Genomic DNA, 20849 nt, shown 5'->3' with positions numbered 1-20849 from the left:
TTACCCTTTTCTTGGTAAATACACCGAGATTTTTTTTCAGTGAGGGAAATTGCAGAAAAACAGATTTAAAAGTGAGAGAATCTGCTTTGTGGCGTCATCAGGCGGCATTTACCATTGAACACGTGTATTTTAGCGGATTGGGTAATCTGGTATATCTCCTTCAATTATTTCTGATTTTAGGAACAAAGTACATTCTCGTGCTCAGTTCACTCAACAGTTTTTCTTAAACATGATTTTCACAAAATTTCAGACACCTGCAAATTCACCATTGTGGCAATTTTCAAGATTGTGATTTATTCTAGTTAGATCTGAGAAATTTGAGTTTTCGACGGGAGAGATACTGCAAACTCCAAAGAATAAGCTGCGGAAAACTTAAATTGTTTTTCAGTCAAAGGAAGAGGTGTAAATCACATTTCTCACTGTCACACGAGTATGCCAGAAAGTAGTTACACAAAAAAGAAAACTATGTCAATCGATTTTCTTGAAAACAATGTATTAGGACTAAAAACCTCATACCATCATGGTTTCAGTGTAATTTGTGCGCATTTGTGTACCAAAAAGTTTGTAACACACTCCTGTAAGCAGTGATATCGTTCACAGTTCAATTTTACGTTTGTCGGTGCATGGAGACTCCTTTTCTTATGAACGGTCGTATTACCTACGATTTCACCACGCCAAAAATGACTCGGACGTAACATTTCTTCATACTGTTATAGTAGGAAAAATATATAAATAAAAGGTGAAAAAAAAACCCCAAAAAACTAATGCATGAAACCTAGTGGAATCCTCCATTCGCAATCAATTAATAAATGAAAGATTCTGACAAGAAAGAAAAAAAAAAACGCTTACCAAAATATCCCGTCATGTCCATTGGCATTAGTTGAACGAGTCTACTACATTTGGCTAGTTCCCTTATAAATAGTTGGCACATGAAGAACAATAATACTAAATGAGGGTGGTCAGCCGGGATTCCCTCAGCTACGGCACTGAAACAAGAGAGAGAAAACCAAATTAAAATTTGCAGGTGACACATCGTTTTCAGCTGATATATAATTAGAGAGTAAACAGGCGAATGGCTTGAATAAAGTATTTGACATCTTAAACAGTGGCGTGACGTGAGTTGCGATATATCGATTTTTATTCCATTTAAACCTATGGAAAAGCATCGATTAACAGGGTGTTCGCAGCGAACACCTTAATAATCAATTCGTTACCATAGGTTTAAATGGCATAACAATCGATACATCGCTTTTCACGCCACGCCACTGATCATAAAAGCCATCGCGTTTAGGAGACCAGCTCCTATGTTTTAAAAATCAAATCTTTAATTTTTTTAGAGTCTGTGAGATAATAGTGTGACCAAAAAAAAAAAAAAAAAAAAAAATTAAAAAAATTAAAGTAACATTTTATAATTTCAATATCATTGATGACTCCATAAATTCATTACAAGTAATTCAAATTATGCTGATTAAAATAGATAATCCAAGAACTCTTTCTGTAAGTAACAAAATTATAAAATATAAAACATTATGATTCGCTAAATATATCATCTCGGTAAAAAGACAGTACCAAACATTTGCTACATTCAATGATTCAAAAAAGTAAGTTTTTTGTATCAGAACCGCTGCTGAAGTGGCTATTTTGAAACGTGACAACGCAATTGTATTACATTTTGCAATAAGGAAGCACTATCTCTGGCTCCTCCATAAAAGTAATTTTCTGCATAGGCGAACCAATGGCACATATGCTGTTTCTAATATGAGCCAGAAAAAGTGGTTCCTCATTGCAAAAGGTGGTCCAATTAATATTCCGATTAAATCCATTAAAAATATCGTTTTTAGGTAAGGCACGCTGCTTCACCAAGAATCGATTGTTTAACATACTTTTACATGGAGGCAAAACAGTGATGCCAACATTTAAGACACGCTGCTCCGTCGTTGTCGTTTTCACCACGCCGCGCAGCAAGCGGCTTATGCTGTAGGCAACGAATTAAAAGATACAACTATTCGATCTCCGCTGCGGTGATTTTGCCTACCCTTTCAGTTGAAGGAAAACTGGAGCTCGCAATGACTTTGGCCGGCGCGGCGTTCGGTTCGGTTCGCCTCAATCTCAATGTCGTTACGAAAGAATTAAAAATACGCGTCTATCGATTATGGTGTCATGAAGTTTCCGCTCAATTCGTGTTTTTAAGGGAACACGAGGCGAATCACTTTCTTGAAATTATTTCTAAATACTTCATTGATTGTGAAGAGTTTTTATAAAGCTTCCAAAAATGGTTTTGTTTTTTTCAAAGGGATTTTGGATAAGATGTTAACACGATTTAACTCCCATTAAGATCTATTGCACTGTTCGACGTGGTTCAATTATAGTTATTTTGGCGTGCTGAGGAAAAATGCCGTATGAACATTCAAATGATGTCAACCCCCCCTCCGTAAAAGAAATTATTTATGGAGAAATGCATATTTTAATGCATCGAAATTTTAAGTAATTTCGATGAAATTGCGAACAAAATTGTCTGGAAAGTTGGAAGAAAAATATTTATAACTTCCCCAAAAAATTCGTTTTATCAGAAGAAATGTAGCAACGTCTGAAGGTTCATGCGGCGTTTTTCTTCAGTGCGACAGCATTGATCCATATAACTAAGCTACAATTTTGGGTCATGTCTGTTTTTTTGAGATCTAGTTCATTTGAGACTTATGAACAGAGTAAAGTTCAATAAGCGTCTGGAAAAATTTCAATCAGGCCGAAAGCCCCAAAATTGACACTGAAAGAGGCAGTACTCTTCTTTAATGGTCGAAATTCGATGTTACCAACTCGCCGAAATATCCGGTTAAAATCACCATCTGGTTAAAAATGGCATCATATCTCTAATTCTTAATAGTCGAATTCCAAAACGCTCTTCCTATGCTATTTCCAGAGATCGAGTTGATTACTGATTCTTGGAAAATCATTAAAAAATAGGCACAATTATGGTTAAAGCGCTTTCAAATGTCGTTCTTCATCACAATAAATTAGAGGGATTCATCCACTATTCATTTACTCTTCATTAATTATTCTCAGAAATTTTAACGCTTCCGGCTTACCTTTTTCCAAAAACTCAGGTTCCATTTACGCACTTATTAACATTAGGATAGTTATTGGATTGTGTAGCACTGAGCAATTCTGCCGTGCTAGGAAAAAACGCCGGATGCGCCATCCAGCGTTGCCAAATTTCCCTCAATAAAATAAGAATTTGTAGGAGAATTTGTAAATATTTCTCTTCTAATTTTTCAAAAAATTTCATTCGTAATTTATTCTACAGTATCTGAAAATTTCAAGAAAATATACTTATAAATTTCATGAAAAATAAATATTTTATCCCTAGAAATCTGGTAACCTTCGAATGTTCATACGGTGTTCTTCCTTAGGGCAGTAGAATTGCTACACGTGGCACAATCTATCACAGGAAATCTTAATTACCCGGCCTACACCTTCCCTGGAACAAAAAAGAGCACCGTGCGGGGATCTAGAAAAATTAATACTCTTCGGAGAAATTTTGTAAAGCCTCTAGAGTATTCTCAAAATGAAGAATATCATTTCAGTGCGCAAAAAGTTGACTCACGTGTCCTCATTCCATCGAAAAGAGCTTTGGTCATTCCGCGAAGCAAGCAATCATAGTTTCCGAGGTTCTTCTTGGAATTTTGCAGTAATTGCAGAGCAGTCGCTCACGCTGAAAGTCATTATGGACGTTTACGAAGCTTTAATTGTGACGTCATTGTTTGAGTGGAGCCTACGTGGAAATTTCCGTGATTAACACGATTAATGAGACGGTAGCCTATGTTTACATCAAAATGAAATTCTGTCCGTCGAAAACGCAATTACAATTTTGGGTTTTTACCACTGGCGCGCCGTGTTTTGCGAGATATCGGTTGATCTGCCATTTAAAACTATGAAGAGGATCGATAAACAGGGTGTTCGCAACGAACATCTTAATTATCGATTCTGCATCATAATTTCAAATGGGGAAAAATCAAAAATCGACGCTTCGCCACTAGTGTTTACCAACAGAAGTATATGGATGAGGAAGAATGGAAAAGGTTAACAAATTAACCGTATTGTCACTTTTCGGCTAAAGTATTACAAACGCCATGCAACGTTTAAAATTTCCTCCTCCATTTTATTTTTACGACAAAATTGTTCAACGAATCCGTCCGAAAAATTCACTGAATTTTCTTTGTGCTGCCGACAAAGTTCAGTGAAATTTTCAAAAATGTTCAACCAACAATTTTTCTGTAAAAAATATACAACGGTGACGGAAATTTTGAAACGTCGCATGGCGCTTGTGATACTTTGGCCGGAAAGCGACGATATCCTGATTCTATACAATCTCCAGGAATTCTCGTAACCAGTACTAAATTTTTGTCTGTGCTCAATATTTTATTAGTTAGGTTTACAAGCTTTTCCCCGGTGCAAAATTGATGCGACTTAGGTGGTTCTCTATTGAACTCGGTCGGGTTGGTTCAATGATATTTCACTGAAACTCGGAAAAATCTTACCTTGCAAGTTACAGGGTGGGTATAATTTATTCCTCGAGCCGATGAACAGAGCTCCCATCGGGGTGCCGAGCCTAGTCCCGTTTCTGGGATTGTAAAATCCCTGAAACTTTGTAAAGGTATCCTCTTGAAACTAACGATTACAGAGTTGGAAGCTTAACGAGAAATGAACGGACTCATTAGCGTGCTTAAATCGAATTACTTCTGCACAGTGCCACAGGCGGGGTTGTCAACTGAAGATTTTTAAGTGGGATTATGAGGTAATTGATTTCAGCATCATGCAGAAAAAAGGAGGGAGAGAAATAAATTCGGTAAAGTCAGTAGTTCTTTACATGATCGATAACTTCGCGTTGTGGTAAAATTTCGTCTGTGAGACCCAAAAGGGTTGAATGGACCTCTGAAGTTTTTCCGCTGAATCATCTGAGAACTTGAAATTCAGCTGCTGAAGTTTAGTCCATGCATCTGAAACTCGGTTGATACTTCTGTTACAACTTCTATGGAGCCATTCGAACTTCAGTTGTGTGATCAAAACTAATGGTAAACACAATATTTCTAAAATTTGCCAAAAATAGTATTTCTGTATCGTAAAATTTGATCCAAATAAAATACAAGTATCTCACTGATACGAACTGAAAGAGATAGTTGCTCTCATAAAATCAAATTGCTCGTTTCGTGTGATCGAAGAATTTGAGTGTCACAGATGGTCGGAAGTTTGGCTCCGAGGAAAATACTATTGGGCAGCATTTTAAAAAAAAAAAACCGATGAAATATATTTTGAGAATGGAGTTACACGCATTAAGGGTTAGCCGCGAGAAGCAAATGATCGGTGTGCAAATAAATCGATCGAGCTATCCGCTGTGTCAAATTTTACCTGCGAATGGTCAAATCAAACAAACAAAAATGAGATTCGGTATTAACTGAACATTATTTGGTTGGAAGAACCGGAAGTTCTGCTTGACATCAAAAATTAAGATCGATGTCGAATATCAAAGGTACACTGAACGGAGGAAAAAACTTCGTGCGTGGGACCCGAAGTTTAGGTCTTATGGATCTCTGAAGTTTTCGGATTGAGCATCTGAACACTTTAGGTCCAGCTGCTGGGATTCGGATCACACATCTTAAACTTCAGTTCTTACATCTGAAGTACTTCGGTTTTCACATGCGAAAAACCTCGGTTCTCACATCCGAAAAACTTCGGTTCTCACATTCGAAAAACTTCGGTTCTCACATCTGAAGCACTTCAGATGTAAGAACTGAAGTTTCAGATGTGTGATCCGAACCTCGACAGCTAGACCTAAAGTGTTCAGATGCTCATTCCGAAAACTTCAGAGATCCATATGACCTAAACTTCGGGTCCCACGCACGAGGTTTTTTTCTCCGTGTGAAAAAAAGATTGATAGAATATACCATTCCTTCACGCTGTGAAACACAGCGTCAATTCAGAGTCAATTCTGCCAGAAAAAAGGTAAACGTTACTATATACTGGTACAGGCAACCATTCCTCTGGCAAAATCGACTTTGAATTCACGCTGTGTAAAATACAGTGTGAAGGTATGGTAAATCCTTACATTTTTTTTTTTCAGTGTACAAATCACATGATCGAAATTTTTTTCGATGAAAACTCATGTTTGCGTCAGCGTTTCAGATGTGTTCTAAAGAACAAAGCGAGGGTCAACAAACGAAAATTGTTCGTTGCGTAAAGGTTGAACGCCCTTGGAGTAGTTTCCCGTCACTTTCAGAATAAATGGTTCGATCAACGCTGCCATCTGACGGCGAAAATCATTCACAAAATATCGCGTAACCGTGGAAATTTCGCAACATCGTCCGGAAGTTCCGCACGGGAAAGTTGCTTCCAAAGTGATGCTGTAAGTAGAAGGCAACCATGACGAATCTTTAATGATGTAAATGAGTTCTCACATTTTATGATAAAAACTTCAGATTTTTATCGAAGCGTGACGGGAGGAAGAAGAAGAGGAATTAAACCGTATCGATGCCAACTTCAACTTCTCTTGCGCATACTAAGTTTGTGAAGGTCATGCTTAGCATTTCATACGCGGAAACGTTAGGAGAACAGGAAACCATGACGTTTCTGAGAATATTCACGAGAAAGCGGAGAAATATGAATTCTTGTTGGTTTCTATGCATTGTGCTACGCTACACAGATCAAATTAATTGACTAATTTTTAGCCTGGAAATCGGGGGATGGAGGTAGTATTTTTGCTTGCACTGAATGTGTGGTAAAAATGAACAAAAAACACACTAATTTACAGATAAAAAAAGAACCACGGTTATAATCGTGGCTCTGGCCGGATCAGAATCCGTGGCTGATAAAAAATGTTTGATTTTACTATACTCTGATGACACTGATCTGAATACGGTAATAAAAACCAGACACTATGGCAGTATTTACCATACTATGGTAAGTATCATCAGAGTTCTGGCGAATAATACTCCTATACCTCTGGTTATTGCCACAGAATAGTATCACTGCACTCAAAAAACTAGTTTGGGAAGAGTGACTTACCGGCCTTGTTTTGGATCATGGAGCCATAAAATATAGTTCGTGGAGCCATGCTTATAGGTTCACGACCAATAAAGTATGGCTCAATAAGCCATACTGTAGACGGTAAGTCACTTCGGTTAGAAATTATGGATCTCCGAGCCATTTTTTATGGGTCTCAGAGTCATACCTTTTTTTGAGTGTGGGTAAAAAATTAAGTAGGCTTACATTAGATGATACCACAATTTTTTTTCAGCGTAGCAACGTTGAAAACTCTCTGTCATACTTTACTTTTCTGGGAAGGATCTGATCACCGTTTTTGTACAAAATTTCATGTGATTGTTTTATGTTCTCTCAACAGCACTCTAAAAATTTCATTAAAAAGATTAAGTAGAATTTTTTTATAAAACTGAAATGAGAGCGGAAATTTCCCAACGCCGGAATCGAGATCCGTAGTTTGGTAATTTTTCCATCGTTATCCTTGATACTTATATTAGTTGAGAGATTTAAAATGCAATTTCTCAAGTATAATCATGAAAGTTTGACAAAATTTTGATCGAATCGCAAGAAATAGGTAAATGTGACTCAATAAAGACGGATTCATAATTGGTCAAGAATATCAACCTTCCGACTTAAGATCCTTTTTTTGAAGGGAATAATTAAAATTGAGCATTATTTTATACTACTATCCCGCTCTTATAGAGCTGCCGTGCACTCTGCGACACCCAGCCGCCACTGATAGAGATCCTGCCAGAGCTCCTCCAACAAATCGTATTTCCTCATTTCCTGCCTTATTCCACCCATCCGTGAATACGGAAAAACGAGCAAAAACGATTATAAATACGTTTTATAATTAGCTTAAATTGCATGACAATAAAATGAGGAGGGTGGTAGGAAATTAAAATGAAGAGTGTAGGGGGATTCAAAGGGTGTACGCAGGTTGATGTGATTTTTTGGGAGATAGGATTTACAAAAGGAGTGGAAAATTATCATGGCAGTGTTTGACGTAATTTATGGACGACCCCTTGAAGATTTTTGAGGGGGAGTCTAACGCCTGTTTTGAAGTTCTGAGTGTCTTTATTACAAAAAAAATCATATTAATAAGGGAAAAAATGGTTGAAATGAGGGATATAATGGCTGTATCGGCAACTTGGCGATTTCATACTCCTTGACTGGCTCTTGGCACATAGAGAACTGCCTGTGCAAATATTAGCTCCGCGTCAAAGTAAATCCTTTCAGAGGAGGCCTTCATGCGGAAATAACGCGCGCGAATTCTTTCCCATCCGTGAAGATTCGGGCCCTAATCCTTCTCAGTGTACCTCCAAATTCCTCCTTCCCTTAGCCCAGGCCTGTAGCCCTCAAATATCTCGGAATAATCACTTAATGATTGAAATAAATCAGAATTAATTAGCCTCTTTAAGCTCACCATTTCGCCGACGATACTTCGGGATGAATCAGGCGGCTCAGATCGAATGCGGAGGATCAAGCTGTGTTGTAAAATTGCAGGACGTAAAAAAAAAAAAGTCCTAGGAGTTTTTAAATAAATTATTTAGTCATTTTCCGTGCTTTTCTGTTTCATTACGTTACATGAAGTTCCGTTCCGATCACGTTACACGCCTTTTGGTTTCACTGGACTCGGTTCTGATACATTACAATGTGTTAAGTTACATTGAGTTCCGTTACATTAAGTTCCGTTCTAATTCGTTATGTAATATTTTGTCCCCTTTTGTTACGTAAACTTACGTCCCGTTTTGTTACATCATGTGACATCGATTGATCGTGTGACATGAGCTATAGGTGAATCCAGAAACTTCGAACAGGGATTGGTGGTGGCGGAAGAGGAATCTTGGGGACATCCCGAAGAAACTTTTCGAAATTTTAAAGCATCTAATATTAGCTTTGTATGATAAAAGGTATAGATAAAAGTACACTATGGCAGCCCGAGAACAAACAATAAAAATAGACAGGGAAAGGCGGGGCCGAGGCTGAAAAAACACACAAGCCGTTTGTGATGCCAAGATATTTGTGTGTTTTTTCAGCCTTGTTCCTGTCTTTTTCTGTCTATTTTTATTATATAAGATTATAAGGTATATATAATAGAATATTTATACAGTTACTGAGATTTTATTTTGTATGTAAAATATATCTATATCATCTTCAGTATTTAAAACCTTAAAAGTTTTAAAAATTAAAAATCTAAAAGTTATAAACATGCTAACAGTCGTTGTATACTTGAAATCAGATGGATTCATTACTAAAAATTGAATTAATTCATTGATGAAAAAGAAGCGTAACTTTATTGCCGCAGATAGAAATGGAAATAGTGCGCTGATATGTGTTCTTTTTTCGTATTTTCTTTAGATCTGTAAAGTTGTTGGTAAGTCTGAGAAAGATGTTCCTGATATGATTCAGGGTTGTCACAAAATTTAGAAGATGAAATTCCCTAACGTTTCCCTGATTTCCCTGACATATTTTGGTGAAATTCCCTATGAAGATATGACAGACGGTGAAAGAAAACTGGAAATAGTTTTCAGACAAATTTGTTGTTCGAAACGCCAGGCCATTTCTAGGGAGCACATAAAGGTGACTCGAGGATTTTTCCCTGACATTTTCAGATTTTCCCTGACTTTTAAAAATTTCCTGACATTTCCCGGGTATACCTTCACTGTGACAGCCCTGATGAATATACAGAGGACCAGTGTTCCAAACTCACATTGGAGTATCAGGAGCCATGTGGCGCATCAAGCTCGATTTTTAAGGGACATTGGAGATTTTTTTGGGGTCAAATTGAGTTTTTGACTTATCTCGGCGCATTTAGTGACAAGTTAGACGCAAGATGTTTTAGTTACCGAACCAGTGCACTGGAAAAAAACACATTGGATCTAGAGTCCAGACTCTTAAAAACATCGACGGGAAAAAATAGTCTTGATTCAATCAGATTTCAGCTTAAATCAAGAACCAAGCCTCTTAATTTGAGCGGATTTCTTTTTGATTTAGGCTTAAATCTGATTGAATCAAGAGTATTTTCACTTGTCAATGTTTTCAAGAGTCTAGACGCTAGATCCAATGTGTTTTTTTCCAGTGTAGCTGTTACTCGAGGGATATTTAAAAAAATCACCAAACAGAAAAACTATGATTTTTTTTTTTTTTTTGGGGGGGGGCAATTTTTAGGGGCCACGATGGCGCAGAGCCGTCATTTTTTAGGTGCCATGACCGAGTTTCTAGGAGCATTTGACGCGTTGGCGCCTGTGAGTTTCGAACACTGCAAAGGACCGTTAAATAGTACATGTTCTAACTTTTCCAACTGCTGCCAATCCGACGGAAATAATACAAAGAAATTTCAAGCACACTCCGACAACGCCGCAAAAGCTTTAACGAGCTTCGATGCTCGAACTTAATTAAATCCGCCGCCACGGCACGGCGCGGCGCGTCGGGAGCTTTTCGCGTTTCACTTTTTGCGAGGCCCCGCCAAACCATCTGGAACCCTTTGTCAAATGAGGCGAGTCTCTCAATTAAAACAACATTTCAGTTTCGAGTTACCGCTCCGAAAAGTGTAATCCGACGGGCAGCCTTTTCCGCGACAACTTTCACGCTCCATAATCTCACCTGAACGAGTCACTGGCCTGGCGCGCTCTGCGATAAATCGATCGACCTGCCATTTAAACTCACGGAAAAGGATTGATAAAAAGGGTTTTTGCAACGAACACTATAAAAATCGATTCTTTAACATAGCCTCAAATGGGGAAATCCGACGGGTATCCTTTCCCGCGGTTCAGGACATTCCGTCAACAATTTTTTATCCGGGCACCTGTTTAGTTTAGTAATTTACGTCCACGCTTAAAATAAGAAACAGTGACCTGGTCCAAAGGTTATATTCAAATCTGCATGTAAAATTATATTGCCAATATCAAATTAGAAAATTGAGAGAGAAGAAGGTGTTGCTATGATAACTCATTTGATGAATGAAATGTTAATTTGTTCTTTTTATTCATCTTTCAAATTTTCATTGGTGAATATTTGGTTTTACTTCTATTTATAAAATTGTCGATTTAAAATATACCGTATATATAAACCTTTTTTTAAATGATAATATTACTTCATTTTAAAAACATTATATTTTTAAAACGTGGCAAATATTTGTGAAACCTTTTCCAAGCGATGGCATCGATATTGATCTCAATGAGCCGTACTTGTGTTGAAAGGAACTATATAAAAATGAAAAAGAGAGAAAAAACCGAGGCGGACGCAATCTTTGGTTTTAACCCACTTTTAAATAGATCTCTTACAATCAAACACGTCCAATTTTGAGCGTTTGGTTGCAAATAAACCACGCTGTAGCACAGCAGTAAAAGCACAAAATATAAAGGAAAAATTAAAAAGCTTTGAAGATCATTAAATTAGACACGGAACCACATTAATATTTTCATAACACACGTTATATTTTCCTTGAATACATTTTTTTTTTTTTTTCATCATTTTAAATTAGAATAATCCGTGCAGAGCGTGCAAACATTTCAAAATCACGAGTTGAAAAACGCTGACTCCGCGAGTTTAAATATTATACCCTACCACAGAGCAAAATGCGCACTGGCGCCTACAAACCTAACGGGATACTTCACGCGTTGCGCAATGCGTGAGGTATCCCTGTCAGGTTTGTAGGCGCCTATGCGCGTGTCACGCTAGTCGCCCGCAGCGCCGCAGAAAGCTACGGCGCGGCGTTTCAAGCAACTATTTCGCGACATAGGTGCTGCACAGTACCATACGAGATTGAAGGCGCTCCAAAGTATCAAGAATGACAAGCTTCCTTTAAGGGTACAGAGCTTTCCTTGCAAAATAAATCAAGATACTACGTTACAAAAAGAAAGCGGTTATCTAAAAAACTCACTTAGTCCTAGCATCCGTATTTACTAACTTTTAGCATAATTTTTGAATTTCATTTGAGAAAAATGTGGCTCGATTTAGGCAGAAACATTATTGAGCTGAATGAAAGCGGGTTTCTGCTTGATCTAAGTGACTTTTCTTTTTATTTTAGCATCCTTTTTTCTCTAAACAGGCATTATTTTCTTTATTGATTTATGAGGAAATCTTCTCGGCGGTAAATTTGAGCATATTTCGTGACGTCGCGCAATTTCGCGCATATAATCTGACTACTCTATTCAAACAGGGGTTTCGAAATGTCTACTCAGAAAAAAATTAGCCTTTAAAACACGGAAGAGGATACACCGTGCAGTATTTTTCACACCCACGCACAATAAAAGTGCAAGATCCCGTTGACTCACTCGAACTTTTTTTTACCTCTTCATTCACGAATTGTTTACTTCTCGAGTTTTTGAACTCCGATTATTTACAACTTTTTTACGAGTTGTTTCTTTAACATACAACTTTTAAGCTTGTATCCTTCGATGTATTTTAGTCTACGAATTTTTCTTAGGATTGTTCAACAAGACCTCTATGGTCGGAATCAACCAATGTTATACTAAATGAAATGTTGTCTAATTTCCTCGCATGCTCGATTCTTTATGTATAAGATCACGAAGCAAACGCGAGGAAAAAACTTGCAATTTGGTGTGATTATTCTGTAAAAGGTAAATGCATTGAAAAATCCAAGACACAGTGTTGTTTTGATGTCCGTCAAAAAATAAAACATGATCAAAAATTACGGGACGTGACATACAGATATCTGATTCTGAATGAATCCGTAGAAATGTTAGACGTAATATTTGGATTGATTTTTTTTCATTTATTTTAATTTAAATTCATCAACCTTAAGGAAATGGATTCCGAAACTGGCGATGGGTTAAAATTTTAAACCTATACTATGCCTTAGTCTACGTAATTGTCAGTCAGTTTTTTCCAACAATCGTTGTATGAGGCCTTTACAGTGAGCACATGATAAATAAAGTAATAAGTATAATTTATGCAACAACCTGAGGAGCTACTTTCCTGCACTTTGCACACTGTTTTTGCATTAAATCCATAGAACCGCTAAAAGTATTGCCTGTTGTCCCCACACGAATCCCACTTCAGAGGCCTCATTCTGTTCACTTTATTTATTCATACTTTCATTATTTTACGGCTGTCGTTGTTTTGTGACGACTGCGTTAAAAATTTACACTTCCATCATCCCGACCACGCTGATATTTTTACAGGTTTTTTTTCCTCTGAACTTTTATAGCTCTCCGAATTTAAACTCGAAGGTATTCTTTCCCGCAGGAGTACTGATATTCATAGTTTCTCGCAGTTTTTCATCACACGGGAAAGTAATAATACGTCAAGCAAATTCCACCCAGGCATAATTCACCGATATGGTTTTTCGTGAATTTTGTGGGGCATTTCAGTCTACTGTGGCTGAGACTGCGCACTGATTTATTTCTGTGAATGATAATGAGTTTCAAAAAAGCTAGACGCCTTTCAAATTTTGACTATGCAACACCGCCAAGCGCCGAGCACGAAATGTCGCATCTAGGCGTTGCCAACAATGTCAAACGCGTAGTGCGCCTTCAGTTTTTTGCATAGGCAACACATCTAACCGCCAAACACGAATAGTTGCATTCAGGCTCATACATACACAGGTTAAATGGTGGTTTTGCTGTTGATGGCGGAATTAAGCGTAGAGTTCGACAGACTTAATTGTTTATGCACATCTAGAATCTGAAACCTTTTGAACAAGATACATTTCACGCGCAATAGACCACTGGACAAAGTACGAATATAAGCATTCTGATACGTGTTTCTTAACCAGAAATTCACGTAGAACACGAACCACGCATTGAAAATTACAGAAATCAATTCTGAACTAAGATATTAACGTTTTTGTTTCACGTTGGTCACGAGAAATTTGAATTGCCCGGTCACAAAAAACGCAAATACTCTACACGGGTCAAATCTCGTACTGCGACAGTTTCGGCAGGCTTCTCAACCCAGCACTGTTTCATGCCACCCTATGTTGTTCAGACTACAAAAAACTTTCTAAAGCTGAGCCAAAGTGTCAAGCTTGAGGATGCCAGATTTATTATTGCAGAGACTGCCACTGTAACATTTAGTGTTCGATTTGACTCACGTAGACCATTGCGTTTTCATGAGCGGGAGGTCTGAATTCACGCATCACGAAACATTAAATATCTGCTTGGTCAAGAGTTAACGCCAGTAACTGCTGTTGCGCGAATCGTGTTTCACGTGAAATTTTGGTTAAGAAACACGTGTCATGAATGCTTCAATTCGCCTTATCTAGTGGTCCATTGAGCCTTTAGGACACATATCCAATGACACATCCCCTAGGGATGGTTCCGGCGTTGTTCGAGCAGAGATGCAGACGTGAGTTTGGTTTACTCGATCGGCTCGACCTCGGTCCCCGTTCATCCTTTGCCAACTCCTGATCAGAGTTTAGTCTTTTTAAACCGGAGCCAAGCCGGCATATGATAGCTTAACTACCTAAACGACCAATCGGCCAAAACCCACCCCATGTTAGGGTGGTAGTACAAAACGAGTGGTAGTTGAAACCCCCGGACTTGGTATTACAGTAGACTCTGGATTATCCGGATTAATTGGTGCCAGGCCTGATCCGGATAAAAAAAAAATCCGGATAATAATAGTAAACACAAACAACACTAACCAACACCACAGTATTCTTATTATGTATACATTATGTACATACCAACACGAATTTGAAAGGTTAACGCCAAATTGAACGACTCAATGGTGATTGTGAATGGTAGCCGACAACGATAAATTACAATACAACGATTAAAGCGCGCGGTGCGTGAAGTATTCATACAGTCTTGTAGCCGCTAATGTGCGTTTTAGGCTAACTAACCGACTGCACTGCGTTTGGCGTGATGCAGGAAGTATTTATGCAATCTGGTAGGCGCTAATGCGTTCCACGCCGAACTCACTGTTTGGCGCAATGCGTGAAGTATTCCTTCAGCCTTGCAGGCGCCAATATATTTTGCGACCGCTTCTCCGCGGATCCGCTCACTTATCGGTATGCGTACCTAGTTACATGGTTGCAAAATCGATCTTAATAATCCAGAGTCCGGATAATACGAAGCCGGAAAATCCAGAGTCTACTGTAAGTCGGGTTTGGGAATATGGTGGGTAAACTGTCATATCTTCACGAAGATTAAAGATTCGCCACTTTTTCTCTAGTATTAACTTTAAAAAAAAGAAAAAAAAAAAAAAAAAAAAATCCAATGACACTTACTTTTCTAAAGTGCACACAAAGCGCAACACACATTTAAAGCACGGACGGATATTTTACAAAGCTGTGAAACGGACTCAGTGTCAATCGACCTAAGACACCGAGATTCTCCCCGGCTTAAGGATAGGAATCCGACCTTGACACTGCGAAAGAGTTTGCATTTAAAATACTTGTTAATATGCAAGTAGCCGGGTCCTTTTGCTCGAGTGTGAGAGTGCACTTGGGAGATGCGCCACGCTAATGATGTCCGCCGCCTACCGGCGATCTTGCGGATACTTCACCCGGTGCAATTGTGCTCGCTGACCTACTTACAGCACCTATTCAGACCGTTTTCCTCCTATTCTGAGAGCAAATCTGCCGTGTTGAGGAAAAACGCCATATGAACCACTAGGCGTTGCCAAATTTCCTTCGAAAAAAAAACGAATTTTCAGGAGAATATGCGAACATCGCTCCTCCGATTTTTCGGAGAATTTTCTTCGGAATTTGATGTAAGAATTCTGAAAATTTCAAGGATAAACATTCATAATTTTCATCGAGAATGGATATTTTCTGAGAGGAAGTTTGGCAACATTCGAATGCTCATACGGCGTTTTTCCTCAGCACGACAGAAATCCCGTCTAGGAAGACATCTCGAACGGTTAATTTTGCTATTGCACCGTCGCTGCGACTAGCCCGGAGGGACTTCCGGAGCCTCTTCTCAGACGATAGTAATTCCGAAAGTAAGTATCCTTCTTTTATCCTCGAAAAAATACTTACAGCTACTGAGATCTTGTCTGATTTGATCCAGCTTTTTATTGATATTTGGGACCGTTCACGGGAATGAGACAGAAAAAAAGTATTAGGGGTAATCCCCTAATCTGCCGTGCTAAGGAAGAACGCCGTATGAACCTTCAAGCGTTGCCAAATTTCCTTTGATAAAACCCGAATCCCTCAGTAAACTTATGAATATTTTTCTTCCAATTTTTCAGATAATTTTGTTCGCAATTTCACCTAAAGTTCCTGAAAATGTCAACGAAAAATATTTTCCTCAGAAATAAATGTTTTATCAAAGGAAATTTGGCAACTATCGAATAATCATACGGCGTTCTTCCTAAGCACGGCAGTAATATTGGGCCAATTTAAGCAGGAAGGAGCCAAGCCACATCAGTTATTGCCAAATTTAATTTGGCAATTTCATGTTTTACATGAAGACGGTTGTGCGGATTTTTGTGCAAATTTCAGTGCATTTTCTGCATAGTGCAAAAAAAATTCCCTAAAATTTTCAAAGGAAACCACCCGTACGTTCTCTTGTAAAAAAATTAAATTGCACGGTTGAATTTGACGATAGCTGATGTGGCTTGGTTCCTTTCTGCTTAACGCGGTCCATTCGTGACCGCTCACGGTAATGATATGGGAAAAAAAGTGTTTAAGGTTTATCTCTTAAAATTGGACCGCGTCGAGTAGAGAGGAACCAACCCGCATCAGCTTTTGCAAAATGTAATCGGACAATTGGACGTATTTCTATCAAACGGCACTATGTGCATTGAGCTCTGTTAAGCACGTATTCATATGGGTCTCAGGGCTCATGTCTAAATGCACATAGTTCCGTTTGATAGAAATACGTCCAATTAAGTTTTTTACATGAAAACGGTTGTGCGGGATTTTGTGCAAATTTCAGTGAATTTACAGCATAGTTCGAAGCAAGTCCCTTAAAAAGTTAAAAGGAATCCGCATATACGTTCTTCCGTAAAAAATTAAAGTGCACAGTTAAATTTGGCAATGCATGGTGTAGCTTTGTTCTTTCATGCTAAACGTAAAAGTAAATAATACCTGTATTTTATTGGGAAAATTTTATCTCCGGAGAACGAAAGTTTCCTCTCATTCTCCTAAGCTCCAAAGCACAAACTAGTTGCTCGGGAGAGAAAACTTTTTTCTCTTAAAAACAACTACTTAATGCAGAGGAGAGAAATGTTTTCTCTCCCGGGTAACTAGTTTGTGCTTAGGAAAGGATACGTTCCTCTCCTAAGCACTAACTGGTTGCTCGGGAGAGAAAACATTTCTCTCCTCTGCATTGAGTATACTTGTTATCGAGAAAAAGTTTTCTCTCCCGAGCAAATACATATAGTTTGTGCTTAGGAGAGGAATGTATCCGTTCCCAAGCACTAACTAGTTGCTCAGGAGAGAAAACATCTCTATTTTACTTGAAAATAGTAGAAGATTTAGAATTTCAACCCATGAGAGAATATTAGACTATTTACCTTGGCAATTGAAAAAATCTGTATCGAAATAAAATCATGTATGGTAGATGAGCATCCAACTTACTCGCGACTTTCAGCAGCGTGAAAGTGCAGTTCCGTCGCGTGCTTTATCTCCGGAAAAATTTGAAGAGAAGTCTGCAGCGAAATTATCCTGTTTCCTTTTCCTCGGTAAACAAAATCAGAGCAGACAACGCGACGTGATGCGTTGGAACAAAGGTTTTAATCGTTAAGCACGTATGCACGATAAACTTTGCGAGCTTAGAGCCGACAGCACCAACAAGCTTTTCGTCACACAGTCCTTCCCTTTCACTCATACCTTACTCACACTCTCACGAGAGGATGACGCCACGTCGTCGCACAGTGGATCGAGCCAATCAGAGAAGTCGAACATGACATTTTTGACTGAAACTGCTAATTTTGATGTTTATTTCATCACATATTAAATTTTAAGAGGTGTTAAAAGTAGAAAATTTCACGAGGAAACCAACGAACTCACTGTGCCAGTCACTGCGTGCTTCAGTTTTCCTGCAACTGATAGGGTAGGCGAAATCACCGCAGTGGAGCTCGAATAGTTGTATCTTTGAATTCGTTGCTTACAGCATAGGCCGCTTGCTACGAGGCGCACAGTGGGTCGAGTAAATTAGAGAGGTCGGTCAAGAAATTTTTGAATAAAACTGCAAATTTTGATGTTTATTTCGTCAAATTTTAACTTTTATGGGGTGCCTCTAGAGGAAAATTTCCCGAGGAAACCGATGGAACCACTTTTAGAACCTCAAAATTTTGTAAAGACGGAGTTATAAAAGTTTAAAGTTTCCAAATAATGTCCAACTTCTCCTATTGACTCGATCCATTGTGCGCTGCACAATTGGAAAAGTCGGACAACATTTGGAAACTTTTATAGCTCACAACTCCGTTCATACAAAACTTTGAAGTCTTAAAAGTGGTTTCATCGGTTTCCTCGCAGTTTTTTCTTTCAGGGGCTTTCCTTAAAATTTAAAATTGACGGATTAAACATCAAAATTTGCAGTTAAAAATTGTGTGTCCAACACTGGAAAAAAAACACATTGGATCTAGAGTCCAGGCTCTTGAAAACATCGACAAGAAAAAATACTCTTGATTTAATCGGATTTTTGCTTAAATCAAGAACCAAGCCTCTTAATTTGAGCGAATTTCCTTTTGATTTAAGCTTAAATATGATTGAATCAAGAGTATTTTCTCTTGTCAATGTTTTCAAGATTCTGGACTCTAGATCCAATGTGTTTTTTTTTTTTTTTTTTTTTTTCCAGTGGACCTCTATCAACTCAATCCACTGTGCGCCGTCTGCATTGCATGACGGGACCAGAATTCAAGAACAAGGAACTGGATCGCTACATTGTTAGAACTTCACGGGAATAAACGTTTTATGCGTGTTAACTTAATTACTCTCGATGAAAAGGTCTATGCCATTTAGGAAGTGTCTCTATTTACGGGTGGAATGCACGAAAAACACGTTTGGTTCAAAAAAAATTCTTACAATTCACTTCGAAATGTGCACGCAGTATGCTGCCGTGCTAAGGAAGAATGTCTTATGAACGTATGAGAGTTGCCAAATCGCCACGGATAAAGCATGTATTTTTGAGAAAGATTATGCGTTTTTATCCTTGAAATTTTCAGATATTTTAGATTAAATTGCGTACAAAACCGTCTGAAAATTTTGGAAAAATATATTCACAAATTCCCAAGTAATTTCGTTTTTTATCGAAGGAAACTCGGCAACGTCTGAAGGCTCATACGGCGTTCTTCCTTAGGACGGCAAAATAGAGAATAGTGCAGAGGAAAATAGCGCGATGATGACGGCGTAAGGATACAACTATTCGCGCTTGATGGATGTCCGTGTTGCGTCTGAAAAATTGAAGGCGTTATTCGGCGTTATTGCTTCGCATGGCAGTATGGGCCTGTTGCAAACTTCAGCTAGAGCGAAAATAAGGTTGTTTCTCACAAAAGATGTCCCAAAAATCACGATGAGCGTATCGAGAAAGTTTGAAATACACTCCTTACTTCACGGTCTGCGTAAGAAAAATGCATTTTTTTAAGCTTCCCCCTTTAAAAACGATACTATGACTATGGCAACCTTTAATACATGGTAAAAATTTTCGTGAGAAGAGTCGTTCTATCCAATCCTTGCGCACTAGGATGCTATAGGGTTGGATAGAGCGTCTCCTCTCACGAGATGTTCATCTGTGTCTTAGTATCGTTTTTGAAGCGAAAAGCTTGAAAATCGCATGTTTCTTACTCAAATTGTGAATTTTGAGGTGTATTTCAAACTTTGCTGATGCGCTGATCGCGATTTTTGAGCCATTTACTGTAAGAAAAACTCTACTTTTCGCTATGGCAGAAGTTTCCGACAGGTCCTTTGCTTCACTTAGCATCTTGATTCTAATTTTGATTTGCTCCAATTATTTGCGGCTACGAGAATCGTAACTTGTGCAAACGAATTAAAGGTTACAGAGATCTTATAAAACATTCCCTCAAGTTGCGAAAGCCCGATAGCAACCTTTATGTATTTCCCAGTTTTGAAAATGGGAACGGAAGTACTGCCGTGCTGAGGAAAAACGCCGTATAAGCCTTCAAAAGTTGCCATATTTCCGTCGATTAAAAGCAAATTTACTGGGAAAATCGTGAATATTTTTCTTGCATTTTTTTCAGGCAATTTCGTCTACAGTTTAATGTGAAACATCGGAAAATTTCAAAGAAAAATATGCATGGCTTCCCTCAAAAATAAATATTTTATGGGGAGAACTCTGGCAACAGCAGAATGCTCATACGGCATTCTTCCTTAGCACGCCGGAGTAGCTGCAGCCACAGGACCGGAAAGGCGCATCCTTGATAACACAGCATTCCTTTAAATGTACAACTAGAGCTGTTGCATCTTTCCGCCTCCATTGGAATGGAAACGGTCGCGTTATCCTGCCACGTTGCCAAATTTTGAAAGTAATTCCCGAGTCCTGCGGAAAGCATCCTGGAATCCGCGGAATCGGGGAGTATTTTGACAACCCTGTAACGTGGGTCTGGCTATGTGGCTCGGGGACAAGTTTTTCGGGCAGATAAGTTACTGGGGCGAAATTTCAGGGCGTGGGAGTCGGCTAAGCGAAATAATAAGGTTGAGGCGTCGCGGAAGGGGTGCGGGGAGTGGTGGTGGAAAGGAGGGAGTAGGAATGGAGTGAGAGGGAGGGGGGTGGTGTTTCGACGATCGGGAGAAAAAGCTGGCGCTGGAGGCGAACTTGCGATTCCGATGCGAGTTATATTACCATTCTGGCGTGCTAAGGAAGAACGTCGTATGAGCCGTCCGGCGTTGCCAAATTTCCTCTGAAAACTCACGAATTTCCAGGAAAATTTGGGAATAT

General features: G+C 38.7%; 1 protein-coding gene across 3 annotated transcripts in view; it reads right to left on the bottom strand.

Annotated features, from left to right (window-relative positions):
* The window catches only part of dcma (decima), a 331402-nt gene that overhangs the window by 41638 nt on the left and 268915 nt on the right, over positions 1 to 20849 (bottom strand). For all 3 annotated transcript variants that reach the window (XM_072303213.1, XM_072303212.1, XM_072303214.1), the window contains exon 5: positions 850 to 986. In XM_072303213.1, the coding sequence (XP_072159314.1) occupies positions 850 to 986 (137 nt within the window). The remainder of the gene's footprint in view (positions 1 to 849; positions 987 to 20849) is intronic.

The sequence above is a fragment of the Bemisia tabaci genome, chromosome 8, assembly GCF_918797505.1.
Source record: "Bemisia tabaci chromosome 8, PGI_BMITA_v3".
NCBI lineage: Eukaryota > Metazoa > Arthropoda > Insecta > Hemiptera > Aleyrodidae > Bemisia > Bemisia tabaci.
The sequence above is the reverse complement of the archived record's forward strand: the minus strand, read 5'-3'. Positions and strand labels throughout refer to the sequence as shown.